Source organism: Mobula hypostoma, chromosome 12, assembly GCF_963921235.1.
Source record: "Mobula hypostoma chromosome 12, sMobHyp1.1, whole genome shotgun sequence".
Classification (NCBI taxonomy): domain Eukaryota; kingdom Metazoa; phylum Chordata; class Chondrichthyes; order Myliobatiformes; family Myliobatidae; genus Mobula; species Mobula hypostoma.
In genome coordinates this window covers 47,494,500-47,514,779 of record NC_086108.1, presented here as the reverse complement: position 1 = coordinate 47,514,779, position 20,280 = coordinate 47,494,500, and the positions used below count along the sequence as shown (strand labels likewise).

Sequence of the window (20,280 nt, the reverse complement as noted above, 5' to 3'; positions counted from 1 at the left end):
AGCTTTCTATTAAAATTATGGCCAATATACCAAACAATAGACAATGGCGTTTTAATTCGCTGTTGCTTCAGGACTCGGACTTTGTTAATTTTATGAATGAACAGATTGAGCTTTTTTTTACAATTAACCATACAGAAGATATTTCGGTTAACACTCTTTGGGACACTTTTAAAGCCTATATTCGGGGTCAGATTATTTCGTATTCCGTTGCTTTGAGGAAGAAACAGAAGCAGGAGGAGATGGTAATTGTGGACAAGATTAAAGAAATTGATAAGAAATATGTTATGGCTCCTTCTGAGGAGCTATACAAACAAAGAACTGAACTTCAAATGGAACACAGTTTACTACTCTCGTCCTCGATTGTAAACCAATTAAAGAAAACAAGAAGTGATTTTTATGTTCACAGTGATAAAATTGGCAAGCTGCTGGCTAATCAATTGAAATCTAATTATGTTAAATCTCAAATCAATCAGATTTATAACCAAAATGATCGATTGATATTGGATCATGTGGGGATTAATCAAACCTTTTGTGATTTTTATTCTTCTTTATACCAATCAGAGTCTCCTCGAGATTCTAAATATATGAATGATTTTTTAGATAAGTTAGACTTCCCTCTGATTTCACAGGATATGTCTTCTTTATTAGATACTTCCATTACAATGGATGAGATTAAGAATGTTATTTTTTCTATGAATCTGGGGAAAGCTCCTGGCCCTGATGGGTTTACCGTTGAATTTTATAAATGTTTTGCTTCTTTATTGATTCCTTGGCTCTATAAGGTTTTTGAGGCTTCTTTGAAACTTGGTAAACTTCCGGAATCTTTTAATAGAGCATCAATTTCTTTAATACTAAAGAAGGATAAAGACCCTGCTCAATGTGCATCTTATAGACCAATATCTTTATTAAATGTTGATTCTAAAGTTTTTTCTAAGTTATTAGCAAATAGACTAGAAAAAGTACTTCCTTCTATTATTTCGGAAGACCAAACGGGTTTTATTAAAGGTCGTTACTCTTTTTATAATATTCGTACATTGTTAAATATCGTTTATACTCCCTCACAAAATGTTCCTGAGTGTGTTATTTCTTTAGATGCCGAGAAAGCTTTTGATAGAGTAGAATGGCCTTATTTATTTAAGGTGCTTGAAATGTTTAATTTTAGCTTGAAATTTATATCCTGGATTAAACTGTTATATTACTCCCCTGTAGCCTCGGTTCGTACTAACTCCTTAAACTCACCTTTTTTTCCTCTCTTTCGTGGTACTCGACAAGGCTGTCCTCTTAGTCCCCTATTATTTGATATTGCATTAGAACCTCTTGCAATTGCTATTCGAGAATCTTTAAATATTACTGGGATAACTCAGGGATTAAAGTCCCATAAATTATCACTCTATGCTGATGATTTACTTTTATATATTTCTAATCCTGAGAGATCCATTCCTGCTGTTTTAGAGTTATTAGCACAATTTGGTCTTTTCTCAGGTTATAAATTAAATCTTAGTAAGAGTGAACTTTTTCCGATTAATAAACATCTTCCCTTATATTATAAATTTCCATTTAAATTGATTAATAATTACTTTTCATATCTTGGGATTAAAATTACTTGTAAACATAAAGATTTATTTAAGACTAACTTTTTACCATTAATAGACCATATTACTCAACTTTCATCTAAATGGTTTCCCTTATATTTAACTTTGATTGGTCGTATTAATGCAGTTAAGATGTTTTTTTTGCCAAAATTTTTATATGTGTTTCAGGCATTACCAATTTTCGTTCCTAAATCTTTTTTTGATAAAGTTGACTCTAAAATTTCTTCATTTATTTGGCAGAACAAGAATCCGAGACTGGGTAAAATACATTTACAGAAAGCTAAGAGAGATGGAGGTTTAGCATTACCTAACTTTAGATTTTATTATTGGGCTATTAATATTCGACATATGAAATTTTGGTTACTTGACCGGGACATACTATTTATTCCTAAATGGGTAGCATTGGAATTACAATCTGTTCAGGGTTATACACTTGGTTCTATTTTAGGTTCCTCTCTTCCTTTTGATTCGAAACGTCTTAAGCAGGTCTCTAACCCGATAGTTAAATATGCTTTGCGCATTTGGTTTCAATTCAGAAAATTTTTTGATCTTAATCAATTCGGGTTAGCGATTCCTATTTTAGGTAACATATTTTTTCCTCCCTCTTTTACGGATCGCGCTTTTCAAACTTGGAAGACTAAGGGTATTTTACGGTTTTTGGATTTATTTTTAGATGGTTCCCTTATGTCTTTTGAACAATTATCTAATAAATATAACTTATCAAGAATACATTTTTTTAGATATTTACAAGTTAGAAATTTCCTAAGTACTATACTTACTTCCTTTCCAATGCTTCCTCCTATATATATTTTAGATTCGATAATTAACCTTAATCCATGTCAGAAAGGTGCATCGGCTATGATTTATAATATTATTATGAAACTTAGGAAAGCTCCATTTGATAAGATTAGGGTAGATTGGGAACAGGAATTGGGGCTTACCATTTCTGTGGATGATTGGGGGCAGATTTTACAATTAGTTAATACTTCCTCTATTTGTGCTAAACATTCCCTAATTCAATTTAAAGTGGTTCATAGAGCACATATGTCCAAAGATAAGTTAGCGCGTTTTTACTCGCATATTAATCCTTTCTGTGATAGATGTTCGGGGCAGATAGCCTCTTTAACTCATATGTTTTGGTCTTGCCCTACTTTGGAAACTTTTTGGAGAGATATTTTCAATATTATTTCTAAGGTATTAAATATAGATATCTCTCCTCACCCTATTACTGCTATCTTTGGACTACCTAAAATTTCTAGTAATCTTTCCCCTTCAGCCCGTAGAATGATTGCATTTCTTACTTTAATGGCGAAAAGATGTATTTTACAACATTGGAAAGAGCTTAATGCTCCAACTACCTTTTTTTGGTTTTCTCAGACGATTTTATGTTTGAATCTGGAGAAAATTAGAAGTAACCTTTATGATTCTTCATTTAAATTTGAACAGATTTGGGGACCTTTTATTCGATATTTTCATTTAATGTAATATTTACCCTTCTTGTTTTTTCTTCACTGTTTTAATGGAGGTCGGGATTGAGGACGTGATTTTAAGTTTAACTCTGTTTGGTTTCAAGTTAGCCCATTGCTTTGCTTTGCTTTTAGTTAGTTGCACGGTGGGTTTTTTTTTTGGGGTTTTTTTTTCTTTTTTTTTCCATTGATATATATAAAATTTAGTATACTATTATGTTATCTTGGTTTCTTATGCTTAAATTACATTGTTTGTAGTATTTTCTTTTTGGTATTGTTATCTTTTGGAATTTTATTATACTTTAACATTGTATTAATGTTTATATGGCTTACCTTTTTTGTATACTTACTCAATAAAAAGATTTAAAAAGAAAGAAAGAAAAAGGGTACAAACCTCCGCACCGACTTTAAAAGGTGGTGTCTCGGAAGGCAGCATCCATCATTAATGGCCCTTACCATGTAGGACATATCCTCTTCTCATTACAACCATCAAGGAGGTGGTACAGGAGCCTGAAGATCCACACTGTACTGTTTAGGAGCAGCTTCTTCCCATCCACCACCAGATTTCTGAATGTTCCATGAACCCAAGAACACTGCCTCACTTATTTTGCCTTATTCATTTTGTTTTATTCTAAGTTACAGTAACTTTTTTTTATGTCTTGAACTGTACCACAGCCAAACAGCAAAGTTCATGACATGTTAGAATGTTAGCTGGGTTTCAGCACCTAAGTTACAGAGAAAGGTTGAACAAGTTGGGTCTTTATTCTTTGCAGCGTAGAAGGGCGAGGGTGGGCTTAATAGAGGTAATTGAAATTATGAGGGGGATAGATAGAGTTGACGTGGATAGGCTTTTTCCATTGACAGTAGGGGAGATTCAAACAAGAGGACATGAGTTGAGAGTTAGGGGGCAAAAGTTTAGGGGTAACATGAGGGGGAACTTCTTTACTCAGAGAATGGTAGCTGTGTGGAACGAACTTCCAGCAGAAGTGGTAGAGGCAGGTTCGATATTGTCATTTAAAGTAAAATTGGACAGCTATATGGACAGGAAAGGAATGGAGGGTTATGGGCTGAGTGCAGGTCGGTGGGACTAGGTGAGAGTAAGAGTTCGGCACGGACTAGAAGGGCCAAGGTGGCCTGTTTCCGTGCTGTAATTGTTATATGGTTATATGTACACTCAGAGGCCACTTCATAAAGTGCAGGAGATATCAGACTCAGAATCAGGTGTAATATCACCAGCATGTCGTGAAATGTGTCGTTACGTGGCAGCCGTACATTGCAATACATAATAATAAAAACTGAATTAAAGTAAATATATTTAAAAAGTTAAATTAAATAAATAGTGCAAAAAGAGGGAAAAAGTAAGTAGTGAGGTAGTGTTCTTGGGTCCAATGTCCATTCAGAAATCTGATGGCAGAGGGGAAGAAGCTATTCCTGAATCACTGAATGTGTGCCTTCAGGCTCCTGTACCTCCTCCCTGATAGCATGTCCTGGGTAATGGGGGTCCTTACTGATGGATGCCATCTATCTGAGGTATTATTCCTTGAAGATATCCTGGATGCTGAGGAGGCTGGTACCCAGCTAACTGAGTTCACAACTTCCTGCAGCTCACTTCGATGCTGTGCAGTGTCCCACCCCCAATCCCAGACGGTGATGCAGCCGGTTAAAATGCTCTTTGTGATACATCTGTAGAAATTTGCGAGCGTCTTTGATGACATACCAAATCTCCTCAAACTCCTGACGATAAAAGCTGCCGTCGTGCCTTCATTGCAACCCGTGATACCTAATGAAGTGGCCACTGAGTGTATCAGCGATTAATAAACCTGATTCTGATTGGCTGTGGCCATCACTGGTCAAACATGAGCTTAAAAAATGGTGCAACAACTTTGGAAATAGAAACACAAGCTATGCTTAGGGTACTGAAAAATCATGACTACTGCAATGCAGGTTGTGTCATAATTGCACTGAGCAGGGTTGCTGAAATGCTAATTCTAATACAGATCAAATTCACAGGGAGCTCTTCTGTGTGAGCCAAATGACAACCAGGTAAGTTACTGTCTACTAGTGACGAAGAGGTTTATTCCCTGGTCCCTGCTTGACAATCTCAGATATGTAGGGCAAGGACAAGAATGGTTTCAGCTGTAGGTCCCCATCTAAAAACTCCATTTTAGACTCAGATACTGACAACTTGGTTGGACTCAGTATTAGCAAACTAGGGTGTCAGAAAAACCTAGGCCTGGCACTACTCCGAAACCCTGAAATTGGAAGCCTGAGAAATGGACTTTTTCTGGCCCTAATTGACCTTGATCAGAGAATTTGAGTCAAAGCTGTTATCACTTTCTTTGATGAAAGCAACTAATTCATGTTATGATCAAGGGAATGAGAAGCACTGGGAACAGATAGCACAAAATATGATTTAGTGGCTATTACAGAAAACTGGTTGCAAGGTGGAGATGACTGGGAATTAAATATCCAAGGGTATCAGGTAATACGGAAAGATAGGCAGGAAGGCAAAGGAGGTGAGGTGGCGCTCTTAATTAAGGATGAGATCAAGACGATTGTGAGAGATGATATAAAATCTACGGAGCAGAATGTTGAGTCCATCTGGGTAGAGATTAAGAATAGTAAAGGGGAAAAAAAATCACTGGTAGGAGTTGTCTATAGGGCACCTAATAAAACTATTGCAGTGGCAGAGGCGATTAACCAAGAAATAACTGAGGCTTGTAAGAACGGAACGGCAGTTGTCATAGGGGATTTCAACTTCCACGTAGATTGGGTGAATCAGGTTGGTCAAGGAAGTTTGAAGGAGGACTTCATAGAATGCATCCGTGATGGCTTTCCTGAGAGGCATTTTAGTGACCCGACAAGGGAAAATGACACCTTAGATCTAGTCCTGTGCAATGTGACAGGTAAGATTAATGATCTTGTAGTCAGGGATCCTCTTGGAAAGGGTGATCACAGTATGATTGAATTTCGCATACAGATGGAGGATGAAATAGTTAGATCTAAAACTAGTGTATTATGCTTCAACAAGGGAGACTACAACAGGAGGAGGGAGGAATTGGCTAATGTGGCCTGGTCCTGATGGGATGCATCCCAAGGTGCTGAGGGAATTGGCGGAGGTTATAGTGGACGTGTTGGTAATCACTTACCCCAAAATTCTCTAGACTCTGGGCAGGTCCCAGCAGATTGGAAGACAGCAAACGTCACGTCACTTTTTAGAAAAGGATGTAGGCAAAAGACGGGCACCTATAGGCCAGTTGGCTTAACATCTGTAGTCGGGAAAATGCTTGAAGCCGTCAGTAAGGAAGAAATAGCAAAACGTTTAGAAAGGAGTGGTTCCATTAGACAGATGCAGCATGGATTCAGAAAGGGCAGGTCCTGTTTGACAAACTAACTGGAGTTCTTTGAGGACATAATGAATGCAGTGGATACAGGGGAACAGGTGGATGTCGTATACTTGGATTTCCAAAAGGCGTTCAATAAGGTGCCGCACAAGAGACCTACAAATAAAATACAGATGCATGGAGACAGAAGAAGTGTATTGGCATGGATAGTGGATTAGTTAACCAATAGAAGGTATAAATGGGTGTTTCTCCAGTTGGCAGTCGGTGTTGAGTGGCGTGCTACAGGGTCGGTGCTGGGCCTGCAGCTGTTTATCATTTACGTTGATGATTTGGAAGAGGGGACTGAGTGTAACGTAGCAAAATTTGCCGATGACACTAAACTGAGTGGAAAAGCAAATTGTACAGAGGATGTGGAGAGTCTGCAGAGGGATATAGATAGGTTGAGTGAGTGGGCCAAAGTCTGGCAGATGGAATACAACGTTGGTAAATGCGAGATCATCCACTTTGGAAGGAATAATAGAAGAGCAGATTATTATTTAAATGGTGAAAGATTGCAGTATGCTGTTGTGCAGAGGGACTTGGGAGTGCTTGTGCATGAATCGCAAAACGTTGGCTTGCAGGTGCAACAGGTTATTAAGGCAAACAGAATGTTGGCCTTCATTGCTGGAGGGATTGAATTCAAGAGCAGGGAGGTCATGCTGCAAATATACAGGGTACTGGTGAGGCCGCACCTGGAGTATTGTGTGCAGATCTGGTCTCCAGACTTTGGAGGCACTGCAGAGGAGGTTCACCAGGTTGATTCCAGGGATAAAGGGGTTAATTTATGAGGAGAGATTGAGTCGTCTGGGACTATACTCTCTGGAATTCAGAAGAGTGAGAGGGGATCTTATAGAAACATACAAGATTTTCAAAGGGATAGATAAGGTAGAAGTAGGAAAGTTGTTTCCATTGGTAGGTGAGACTAGAACTAGGGGACATTGCCTCAAGATTCAGGGGAGAAGATTTAAGACGGAGATGAGGAGAAACTGTTTTTCCCAGAGAGTGGTGAATCTGTGGAATTCTCTGTTCAGGGAAGCAGTTGAGGCTTCTTCACTAAATATATGTAAGATACAGTTAGATAGGTTTTTACATAGTAAGGGAATTAAGGGTTATGGGGAAAAGGCAGGTAGATGGAGCTGAGTTTATGGAGAGATCAGCCATGATCTTATTGAATGGTGGGGCAGGCTCAATGGGCCAGATGGCCTACTCCTGCTCCTATTTCTAATGTTATGTTAAAATCAGATCAGCCATGATCTTACAGAATGTCAGAATAGATCCAGAGTTGATGGGTGTATTCCTGCTTCCTTACATGTTTGTATGGTATAATTCCTGAGATACAAACTCATCGGTTACATACTGGGGCAGGTGACGGTAAGAATAGGATGCTCTGGCGGATGAACACGTGGCTGAGGAACTGGTGAAGGGGGCAGGGTTTCAGATTTCAGGATCATTGGGACCTCTTCTGGGGCAGGTGGGGCCTGTACAAGAGAGATGGGTTACACCTGAACTACAAGGGGAACAATATCCTTACAGGGAGGTTTGTTAGTGTTTTTGGGGAGGGTTTAAACTAGGTTTGCAGGGGGATGGGAACCAGACTGCCAGAGCAGATAGTGGAGCGGGGGTGAAAATAAATGTTAAAAGTTCATGCAAAGTCACAAATAGAAGGGTTGTGTGTGGTGGTAATAATCTTCTGAGGTGTATATTTCAATGCAAGGAGTATTGTGGGGAAGGCTGACGAGCTGAGGGCGTGGATTGACACATGGAATTACGTCATTATAGCCATTAGTGAAACTTGGCTACAGGAGGGGCAGGACTGGCAGCTTAATGTTCCAGGTGCCGATGTTTCAGATGTAATAGAGGCAGAGGAATGAAGGGTAGGTGGCATTGCTAGTCAGGGAAAATATTACAGCAGTGCTCAGGCAGGACAGATTAGAGGGCTTGTCTACCAAGGCTATATGGGTGGAGCTGAGAAACAGGGAAGGTATGGCCACATTAGTGGGGTTGTATTATAGACCACCCAATAGACAGCGTGAATTGGAGGAGCAAATCTGCAGAGAGATAGCAGACAACTGCAGGAAACATAAAGTTGTGATAGTAGGGGATTTTAATTTTCCACATATTGATTGGGATTCCCATACTGTTAATGGTCTAGACGGGTTAGAGTTTGTAAAATATGTTCAGGAAAGTTTTCTAAATCTATATATAGAGGCACCAGCTAGAGAGAATGCAATATTAGATCTCCTATTAGGAAACGAGTTAAGGCAGGTGACGGAAGTGTGTGTAGGGGAACATTTTGGTTCCAGTGATCATAACACCATCAGTTTCAACTTGATCATGGATAAAGATAAATCTGGTCCTTGGGTTGCGGTTCTAAACTGGAAAAAGGCCAAATTTGAAGAAATGAGAAAGGATCTAAAAAGCATGGATTGGGACAGGTTGTTCTCTGGCAAGGATGTGATTGGTAAGTGTGAGGCCTTCAAAGGAGAAATTTTGAGAGTGCAGAGTTTGTATGTTCCTGTCAGGATTAATGACAAAGTGAATAAGAATAAGGAACCTTGGTCCTCAAGGGATATTGGAACTCTGATAAAGAAGAAGAGAGAGATGTATGACATGTATAGGAAACAGGGAGCAAATAAGGTGCTTGAGTATAAAAAGTGCAAAAAAATACTTAAAGAAATCAGGAAGGTTAAAAGGCATGAGGTTGCTTTGGCAGTCAAGGTGAAGGATAATACAAAGAGCTTCTACAGGTATATTAAGAGCAAAAGGATAGTAAGGGATAAAATTGGTCCTCTTGAAGATCAGAGTGGTCGGCTATGTATGGAACCAAAAGAAATGGGGGAGATCTTAAACAGTTTTTTTTTGCATCTGTATTTACTAAGGAAACTGGCATGGAGTCAATGGAAATAAGGCAAACAAGTAGTGAGGTCATGGAACCTATACAGATTGAGGAGGAGGAGGAGGAGGAGGTGCTTGCTATCTTGAGGCAAATCAGAGTAGATAAATCCCCAGGACCTGACAGGGTGTTCCCTTGGACCTTGAAGGAGACTAGTGTTGAAATTGCAGGGGCCCTGGCAGATACATTTAAAATGTCGGTATCTATGGGTGAGGTGCCAGAGGATTGGAGAATAGCTCATGTTGTTCTGTTGTTTAAAAAAGGCTCTAAAACTAATCCGGGAAATTACAGGCCGGTAAGTTTGACGTCGGTAGTAGGTAAATTATTGGAAGGAGTACTAACAGATAGGATCTACAAGTATTTGGATAGACAGGGACTTATTAGGAAGAGTCAACATGGCTTTGTGCGTGGTAGGTCATGTTTGACCAATCTATTAGAGTTTTTCAAGGAGGTTACCAGGAAAGTGGATGAAGGGAAGGCAATGGATGTTGTCCACATGGATTTCAGTAAGGCCTTTGACAAGGTCCCGCATGGGAGGTTAGTTAGGAAGATTCCGTCGTTAGGTATACATGGAGAGGTAGTAAATTGGATTAGACACTGGCTCAATGGAAGAAGCCAGAGAGTGGTAGTGGAGGATTGCTTCTCTGAGTGGAGGCCTGTGACTAGTGATGTGCCACAGGGATCAGTGCTGGGTCCATTGTTATTTGTCATCTATATCAATGATCTGGATGATAATGTGGTAGATTGGATCAGCAAATTTGCTGATAATACAAAGATTGGAAGTGTAGTGGACAGTGAGGAAGGTTTTCAAAGCTTTGCGGAGGGATTTGGACCACCTGGAAAAATGGACTGAAAGATGGCAGATGGAGTTTAATACAGACAAGTGCGAGGCATTGCACTTTGGAAGGACAAACCAAGGTAGAACATACAAGGTAAATGGTAGGGGACTGAGGAGTGCAGTAGAACAGAGGGATCTGGGAATACAGATACAAAATTCCCTAAAAGTGGCGTCACAGGTAGATAGGGTCGTAAAGAGCGCTTTTCGTACATTGGCCTTTATAAATCAAAGTATTGAGTATAAGAGTAGGAATGTTATGGTGAGGTTGTATAAGGCATTGGTGAGGCCAAATTTGGAGTATTGTGTGCAGTTTTGGTCACCAAATTACAGGAAGGATATTAATAAGGTTGAAAGAGTGCAGAGAAGGTTTACAAGGAAGGCAGAAAATAAGAGTGACCGTCGCTGGCATAAAAGTTGCTGGTGAACGCAGCAGGCCAGGCAGCATCTCTAGGAAGAGGTACAGTCGACGTCTCGGGCCAAGATTCTTCGTCAGGACTAACTGAAAGAAGAGTTAGTAAGAGATCTCGTAAGGGTCTCAGCCCGAAACGTCGACTGTACCTCTTCCTAGAGATGCTGCCTGGCCTGTTGCGTTCACCAGAAATTTTTATGTGTGTTACTTGAAATTCCAGCATCAGTAGATTTCCTCGTGTGACCATAATTGGAGTGGGTTTACCAGATCTACGTAGTTAGCAGTCTTTTACTAGTGCATGGAGAAATTAGTTTGGTGAAACTGCTTACCGTTTTCTGGACACCGGTGTACGGCCCACAATCCTCTGAACACCAACCGTGACCTGCCTTGGTTAAAGCAGAAAACCATTTAGAGTCATAGTAAATGGTGGCTCATAACTGTTTGTATATTATTTGTATTCACGGTTGCTTCTGCTAAATAGAAATATCAGCATCATGAAACACTCAGAATGCAGCATCACCATCTTCAGGCACAGTTCTATCTTTTTCAAAACTATGATAAGCTTGTCTACAATATTGCACTTTTCATTTCTCTACTACTTCAAGTTTTCTTCCAATTTCTATTTCCTGCGATCACTGACCCCACTGGAGGAAGATACCTCCCAGTAACAGCCCCAGAATTAGACTGCCCTGCATCTCAATGGATGGTAGAACAAATGATCATCATACTACCAAAAGCAAATCTCAAATTTATCCACAGATATCACTTCCAGTGATAGTTAGCAAGAGAGGAAACCATGTCCTTGCCTCAGAAAAATCCAAGTTTATTGTCTCAGCCCTTGCCCTGGCTGGAATATTAAAAACAAATAAAGCAGAGATCAACACAACGACACCTTGTCTTGAAGTAGACGTATTATATCAGTTTGAGAAGATTATGAGGATCACCCAGAATTGCAGGAAATTGATTCAGAGGAACAAGTTCAGATTCTACCCTGTTTGTATAAGAAGCTTCAGCAATTAAAATAAAAGGTTAGTGTTAGCCAATCCCATGTGGTTAACTAACATCTTTTAATTCAGGTAAGATTGGCAGATTTCATTTCTCAGCGTTAGATTTGATTCTAGTTGACCTTGGACAGCCTCCTCGTTTTAAAGGAAATTTATGATGTACAAAAAATGCCGACATTGACAGCAATGTCCACATCCCATAAATAAATAAAAAGTAAAATTGTTCACAACCTCTCCACCTATGAATTTTAACTATCTTATCAAATTGTCATACCACTTAAGGTTTATCTATTTAGATAATAAAAAGTCTCTGCATGTCCATAAATTTTAAATCTGTGAATTCCCAATGACTATTATTCCACATTAGAACTCTTAAAAATCACTCTCAACTTCATCTTGTTGCCCAAATTCACCATCCCACTTGGGTTACTCTGCAAACTCTACATAAATATTTGAAGTTTTTCATATTTAATTTATTTTTAAAAACTGCAGCTGTTTTTGCAGTGGACAACAAACCTCCAATAATAGTATTTCAGAATATTAGTGTTTCTTTTTCCAATAGTGACCAACCACATACGTACTTCTAGAAATTTGTTTTCAATGTCATATTCTGTTTCTTTTTTTTTCAAATATCTGAATTAATACGAGACCCTGGAGACTGCCTCCATCGTCATCGGTGACTTTCATAGAGCGTCACTGACTAAAGTCTCTCCAAAGTTTTGTCAACACATTCAGGTGAGCACACGAGGAGATAGGATACTTGACCACTGCTACTCTCTCTTCCACAACGCTTAAAAAGCGCTCTTTCGCCTGCCACTTGGTAAGTCAGATCACCCCTCCGAGGTGAGGCTGCTGCCGATGTACAGGTAGAAGCTGAAACAAGAGGCGGCCATAGTTAAAACCATCCACTGTTGGTCCGACTAATCGGTCTCCATGCTACAGAACTGCTCGAATGACGTCAACTGGAATGTCTTCCATGATGAGGATGTTTCCATGTTCACAATGGGGTCACTAGTTTCAACTACAAGTGTATTGAGGATGTTGTCACCCAGAAATTGGTCAGGGTCTACCCAAACCAGAAACCCCGAATCAACAGTTCTGTGCAAGCAGCACTTACTGCGTGACACAGAGCTTACGTTGTCGGTAACCAACAGGAGCTCAAGAAATGAGCAAAGTCATCAAGGCAGCGAAATGACAATTACAGGGACAAGATCCAGACCCAACTCTCCACCAACAACATACGCAGCTTTTTGTGGCAAGGTCTGCACACCATTGCAAACTTCAAAGTTAAATGCAGTGGAATTTCCAACATCGATGCCTCTCTCCCAGACGAGCTAAATCTGTTTTTTTTTCTTTTTAAAAACGCTCGATTCAATGTTGCTAACACTGAGCCCGAGGAGACCTGCAGCTGATGCGACCTGCACCTTGGTCATCTCTGAAGGTGAAGTACTCAGGTGTTTCCAATGAGTGGACAGTCGCAAGGCTGTGGGACCGGACAGCATCCCAGGGTGGGGCTGATCAAGGACTACATCTGCAGCTTGCTACCACCCACAGTGGACCCCCTACAATTCGCCTACCGACACAACTGATTGATAGATGACCCAATAGCCACAGCTCTACACACCTGGAGAAGTGGGATGCTTATGTGAGAATGCTGTTCTTGGACTACAGTTCAGCATTCAACACATAATTCCATCCAGGTTCGACAGGAAGTTCAGAGACTTTGGCCTTGACCCTGCCTTGGGCAGCTGGACCCTGGACTTCCTGTCAGATCGCCAGCAGATAGTATGAGTGGGCTCCCTCACCTCCACCCCTCTGCCTCTCAACACAGGAACCCCTCAGGACCGTGTACTAAGCCCCCTCCTTTACTCTCTATATACCCATGACTGCGTCGCCACCCAATCTGGTTAGCTCCAATCTGCTAATTAAATTTGCTGACACTATACTGATTGGTCTAATCTCAAATAATAAGAGGCAGCCTACAGAGAAGAATTCATCACCCTGACGCAGTGGTGTCAGGAAAACAACCTCTCCCTCAAAAACAAAGGAGCTGGTTGTGGATTACAGAAGGAATGGAGATGGGCTAGCCCCTTTTGACATTCATGGATCTGGGGTTGAGAGGGTGAACAGCTTTAAGTTCCTCGGCATAAACATCACTGAGGATCTCATGTGGTCTGTACAAACCGGCTGTGTGGTGAAAAAGGCACAACAGCGCCTCTTTCACCTCAGACAGTTGAAGAAGTTTGGTATGGCCCCCCAGATCCCAAGAACTTTCTACAGGGGTACAATTGAGAGCATCCTGACTGGCTGCATCACTGCCTGGTTTGGGAACTGTACCTCCCTTAATCACAGGACTCTGCAGAGAGTGGTGCGGACAGCCCAGCGCATCTGTAGCTGTGAAGTTCCCATTATTCAGGACATTTACAAAGACCGGTGTGTAAAAAGGACCCAAAGTATCATTGGGGTCACCCCAATCACCATCTATTCCAGCTGCTACCATCTGGGAAACGGTACCGCAGCATGAAGGCCAGGACCAACAGGCTCCGGGACAGCTGCTTCCACCAGGCCGTCAGACTGATGAACTCATAACTGTATTTCTAGGTTATATTGTCTATCTTGTTGCACATACTATTTATTATAAATTACTATAATTGCACATTTAAACAGAGATGTAACGTAAAGATTTTTATTCATGTATATCAAGGATGTCAGTTATAAAGCCAATTCAATCCAATGAAATGCAACAATCCCTTTTCTATACATACCTGGTCTGTGTTGTTTCATCTTTCTCCATCAGCGTAGGATGAGGCCTGAAGACCAGTTCGATTTCATTAGTTCCATCGGTTACTGGATCAGGATCCCCTGTTCCATTCTCATTCGTGGTGTCAAGATCAGGCCCCGAATCATCTGACGTTTTTGCACGTTTCTGACTAGGTCCAGCCTCCTGGTTACTATGAGTGGAGGCATTACTGCAGTGTGAACTGTCCCCGTTATCTTCTGCCCCACTGCCGTTCTCAGCCTGGTGCTTTCTTACCCTCTGCGCTCTGTACCAGACAGACAAAAATTTTGCACACTGGTATTGAAGTGGGTGCTCACCAAGAACTCATGGGCAAACATCTTTGATTCACTGAGATTACTTCATTACAAAGTGCAAAATAGTTCAAGTAGTTCTGTTGTTCTTCTGATGGTTTAATTTGCAGAATAATCATTACTTTTCCAAGACAGATTGAAATTTTAAACATTCATATGAACTGTTGACAAACCAAAGCTAGAAGGTTTGTAAGCCACATGGTTACTACTGCAATGCTGATGCGTTTTTAATACAATGAAGCTCAGGCACACAGGTCTGTAAAACTGGACATTATTCTTACTCACAAAAGCAATTTAAAGGGCTTCAAAACTCAAAAGAAGGCGGCATTTGCCCTGAGAGGGAGAGACTGTCTTCACACTCTTAGGCAAGTATGAAAATAATATGACATTTGAATTGACTCTCCATTTCAATAAAGTGATCAAACTTCACAGTACTCACAAGTTAATCTAGAACAGAAATCAATTTATGTGACAAAAGAGCCAAGTATCAAAATAATACAATGCACATGACTTAGACTTGACCGAGTCAAAGGTTTGCACTTCTGGCCTTAGTACAAAAATCTTTCAACAGGCATTCAAGGCCAAGCCCTCTAGAAACAAATGCTGCATTATCAGTTGTGCCATCCATTAATAAAGTTGATGCTATTTAATGAATTTTTTTTGAGTAAATAACTTGGAGGCGATATTTATTTATTTACTTTTGAGGTACAGAGCAGAATCAGCCCATCTGGCCCTTCGAGCCGAGTCACCTAGCAATCTCAAATTTAATCCCAGTCTAAGAACAGGATAATTTACAATGACCAATTAACCTACCAACTGGTAGGTCTTTGGACGGTGGGAGGAAACCGGAGCACCCAGAGGAAACCCATATGGTCACGGGGAGAATGTACAAACTTCTTTAAGGCAGCAGCAGGAATTGAATCCAGGTACTATAAAGCGTTGTGCTAACCACTACAATACCATGCTGCAAACATGTAATATAGTCACAGATTTTCTTTTTGGTAAGGTGTTTGGCAAAGTCCTGCAGGGAAATGAATAAAAGAGAGCCCATGGGCACAGAATGGGTGACCAGTAATGCAATGGTTAGCATGACAATATTAGAGTTCAGAGTTCAATTCAGGTGCCGTTCTGTAAGGAGTCTCTGTTGGTCCTCCCTGTGGAATGTGTGGGTTTTCTCCAGGTCCTCCAGTTTCTTCCTACAGTCTAAATTCGTAGCAGGTAGGTTAACTGGTCACTGTGAGTTGTCCCGTGTTCAGGTCAGGGTTAGACCAGGGTCGTCGGGGGGGGAGGAGGGGTTGGTGGGTGGCGTGGCTCGAAGGGCAGGAAAGGTCCTACTCTGCACTGTATCACTAAATAAATAAAAATGTATCACTGAGTCCAGCAGAGTCACTCAGCAAATAGTCTCCTATGTCGCAAGTTCCAATGATTATATTTGAAAGCAAGGCCAATCAATCCTTACCCTCCCCTAAACTCATCTGGTGCACTGAACCATACTTAGGCCTTAACCGACACCACCAAACCACACAAGTGCATCATTTACTTTATCAACAGAAACAGAGTTTTCTGTATGCAAGTTGGCAGCAGTGATTGTCAAAATTAAAATAAAGACAAAGTAAAGTATTTTGTTGATATACAGGTAGTACTTTGGGATATACTGAAATTATGAAATGCTTGACATCAGTCTTAATTTACTGTTTCCAGCTTGTTAATCAATCAATTTCGTTGTTCATGCTCTGATTTAAAGATTCTCCCCTCCATTCCCCTCCCATCCCTCAGATGTCACTTCATTCTTTAATGCATGATTCTGTTCTGTCATAAGAACATAAGAAATAGGAGCAGGAGTCGGCCACCTGGCCCGTCAAGCCTGCTCCGCCATTCAGTAAGATCATGGATGATCTGGCCATGGACTCATCTCCACCCGTCAGCCTTTTCCCCATAGCCCTTAATTTGCCTGTAATTTTTTTCTGCATTATTTAACCATCATCACTTCAACTTCCATCATTGCTAGCATCAAAAGCTGTACACAGGAAATCAGCAGGTTGTAATCCAAGTTTTCTTGTAAGCATTCTCCTACAAGTACGATACCGGTTCAATGTTCTCCTTTCCTAGATTGTTTAAGAGAAGGGGTATTACTGACTAATTTCCATGTGGCATACTTCAAAACAGCGACAGGGTATTGCCAAAGAATTTCATCATTGATCAGAAGGTGGTAAAAATGAAATCAGGATATGCTTCAAGATATAAAAATGGAGCGCTTCTTCTCTCCTGCAGAAAATTATTCAACAGTAATTACCTTTTACATTAACAAAAACAGTGGTAAAGACACACAAAAGACACCGTTTGTCCATTTACAAATATAAAATTGTTGCAGCTTTAAGCAGCATAATATGGAAACTTAAGTCTGTGTTTCTAATACAACACTGTTGGAAGGCCTGATAACTCTGAAATGTCAGTTTTCCAAATGAAGGGAGCTTGGGGAAAACAATCAAAAATAATCTTCACCATAAAACCAAATAGTTGCCTCATGGGGCAAGTTCTTTTCATTGCTGCATTTAGATGGTGTGCAATCTTTTACTAACTTTTCATTTAATCCAGGTCAATCAATCCTATTTTGCAATTACCTCATTTGATGGACGTTAGGGACTGTGCACAGACTGCTGGTGTTTTCAATTCTTGGCAACAATACTGCAGTGGCATTGGTCACCAGGCACGTTTGTCAGGTTTAGCTTCTGACAACGCAATTTTCCTACAGTTTCCAAAAAAAATACAGCCAATGTGATTGTTGCAGGGAGTTTCTTTGAAACTCCCATATTAAGTTTGTTCCTGCTTCTCATTTATAGAAAACAATTTCCAATAATGGTAGAACTATAAAACAAAAAAATAATGAAGGCTAGAAATGCTGCAAAATATCTTTCCTCCCCATGTTTTATTTTATTGATGTACACACAGTCATAAAGTTCTTTTTATTTATCAATGCCAATCAGATGTACTGTCTTAAGTAACAAGTAAATAATTTACTTAACAGGAACTTGCTGATGGGTATTAAATAACCCAAAGCATTCTCATATAATCAATGCTGCTCAATATTGACTTAAGTACACTTTCTATTGTGTGGGAAACAATGAGTCCAATTGAAACAGTGTAGGAATTAACCAGGTAATTAATATTAATTAAGATTTAGTTGTAATAAGTAACTGAACACCAAAGCTATACATTTAAAACTCCAAGTATGCAAGTTTAGAGAGTCCTACTGAGGTCAAAGGAAGGTGCTGCAGTTTCATATTAATATTTAATTTCAGTTGCTGAATACTTTGGATGTTTTTTAAATAAGGGCTCACCTTTGGAATCCAAACTTGAGCAGATAAGGTATATGACTAACGTTTTAGTAAAAGCAAGTAAAAGATAAAGCATTTCTGTGAGAGAAGATCTAGATTATTTAGCCTTTGGTTGCGTTTTGAAAATCAAGACCATACCTGATCTGCAACTCTTGGCTATTGGGACTGTATTGGTTCCCTTCCTGCTTACCCTGTATACCTCAGATTTTAGGTACAACACTGAGTCATGTCATCTGCAGAAATTCTCTGATGACTCAGCAGTAGTTGGGTGTGTAAAGGGAGGATGGGAAGATGAGTACAGGGCCCTGGTGGAGGAGTTTGTCAAATGGTGCAAGCTGAACCATCTGCAGCTCAACATCAGTAAGACAAAGGAGATGGTGATGGACAACAGCAACTCAAATAACCGCACGTTACAAAAGTGGTGTGCAGAAGAGCATCTCTGAACGCACAACTCATCAGACCTTGCAGTTGATGAGTTACAGTAGCTGAAGATAAGGAACATGTACTCAGTGACCACTTGATAAGTACAGGAGGTACAAATAAAGTGACCAATGGGCACATGTTTGCCGGAGTCTTTGTATTGCAATTCATTGTTCACTCAATTTTTCTTTTCTTCATAACGCTTTTGCAAAAAAAAACTTGATGGTTTAAATATGCTCCTACAGGCAAACATTATGCTCATTAATATATTTGTCTTTTAGTCTGAATTATTTAATTATAAAGTTTGAGAGAAGATTCATTTGTCTCATGGTCACTGTCTTCTTGATGCCCTTTGACTCCACTCCCCACCTCACTGTTTCTTTGCTCCTCCTCTCCACAAGTTCTCAGTTACTCTATTTCTCCTTTCCAGAATCTATTCCTTTGTACTTTTCTCTATCCTTTGACTCTTGCTGAACATGCCAACTGGAGAATAATTCAAGAAATAAAAATATAATTTGTTCCTTTGCATGTTTTAAGCAGCTCATCAGTGAAAATCCCCAGTTGAATTTTGAAAGCCACAACATGATTGGGAACAGCAAACACAACCCATATTCTTACCATGCCAATTAAAAAACCATAAGACATAGGAGCAGAATTAGGGCACTTGGCCCATCGAGCCTGCTCCACCATTCAATCATGGCTGATCCTTTTATCCCGCACCCTCCACCCCTCAAGCTCCACTCCCCTGCCTTCTCCCCGATCAATATCCAATCAATAACCTATTGAGCTCTGCCTTAAATATACCCAGTGATCTGGCCTTCACAGCTGCCTGAATTCCACAAATTCACCACCCTCTGGCTAAAGAAATTTCTCTGCATCTCTGTTTTAAATGGACGTCCCTCTATCTTGAGGCTGTGCCCTCTTGTCACAGACTCCCCACCATGGGAAACATCCTTTCACATCTACTCTGTCTAGGCTTTTCAACATTTGAAAGGTTTCAACCAGATCCCCCCTCATCCTTCTAATTTCCAGCGAGTACAGATCCAGAGCTATCAAACGTTCCTTGTATGATAACCTTTTCATTCCTGGAATTCCTGTGAACCTCCTCTGGACTCTCTCCAATGCCAGCACACCTTTTCTTAGATGAGGAGCCCAGAACTGTTCAGAATACTCAAGGTGAGGCCTCACCAGGCCTTATAAAGCCTCAGCATCACATCCTTGCTCTCGTATTCCAGACCTCATGAAATGAATGCAGCCTCTGTGCATACTCCTCATTTGTTGGGTGGAGGAGTGTCACCGAGTCAATTTGGTACAGAAACGTGCCCACCACCCCACCTTTCTGGGAGGTGTCGCATCTCCTCTTCTATAAAAATCCATTAGAAACCTGCTGCATCTCCTTTCTACAGCTATAAATTCATGGGCAATTCACTGGTATTTATCAAGTAAGGAAGGTAGCATAATTACCTATTAAGTGCCTGCATTTTGAGTCCTTCTTCAATGCTGTGGCTCAGAGCCTGCTGGTTGTGGTGCTTGCTGATGCGAGCCAGCACCCTTTCTTGGTGGGCCTCATACTCATCTCGACTGGGATAGATTTTGCTGATTAAAGCATCAAAGTTTGGATCTGGCCGCAGCGATCTCTTGGAGACCAGTTTTTTCCTGCAGGTCGGGCACTCTTTGTTCCTTATTTTAAAAAAAAAGTTGGAATTATTCAGTATGAGTAGATAAATTAAAATAAAACAGTCAGACTAGAATCATAATTAACAGATACTTTCTCGTGCACAGTTGTGGGCAGGGTGTGTGAGGCTCTTAGCATTCATGGGTGGCTAGATCAGGCGGTACCTCGGGGCACT

General features: G+C 40.4%; 1 protein-coding gene across 3 annotated transcripts in view; it reads right to left on the bottom strand.

Moving 5' to 3' along the window:
- Positions 1 to 20,280, bottom strand: part of rnf2 (ring finger protein 2) — a 78,159-nt gene that overhangs the window by 7,769 nt on the left and 50,110 nt on the right. For 2 of the 3 annotated variants that reach the window (XM_063064013.1, XM_063064012.1), the window contains exons 4-6: positions 19,895 to 20,110; positions 14,351 to 14,629; positions 10,911 to 10,967 (exon numbers count right to left, since the gene is read on the bottom strand). In XM_063064013.1, the coding sequence (XP_062920083.1) occupies positions 10,911 to 10,967; positions 14,351 to 14,629; positions 19,895 to 20,110 (552 nt within the window). Of the gene's footprint in view, positions 1 to 3,456; positions 3,626 to 10,910; positions 10,968 to 14,350; positions 14,630 to 19,894; positions 20,111 to 20,280 lie in introns of those variants that run through there. The other variant, XM_063064014.1, reaches the window with a different exon arrangement.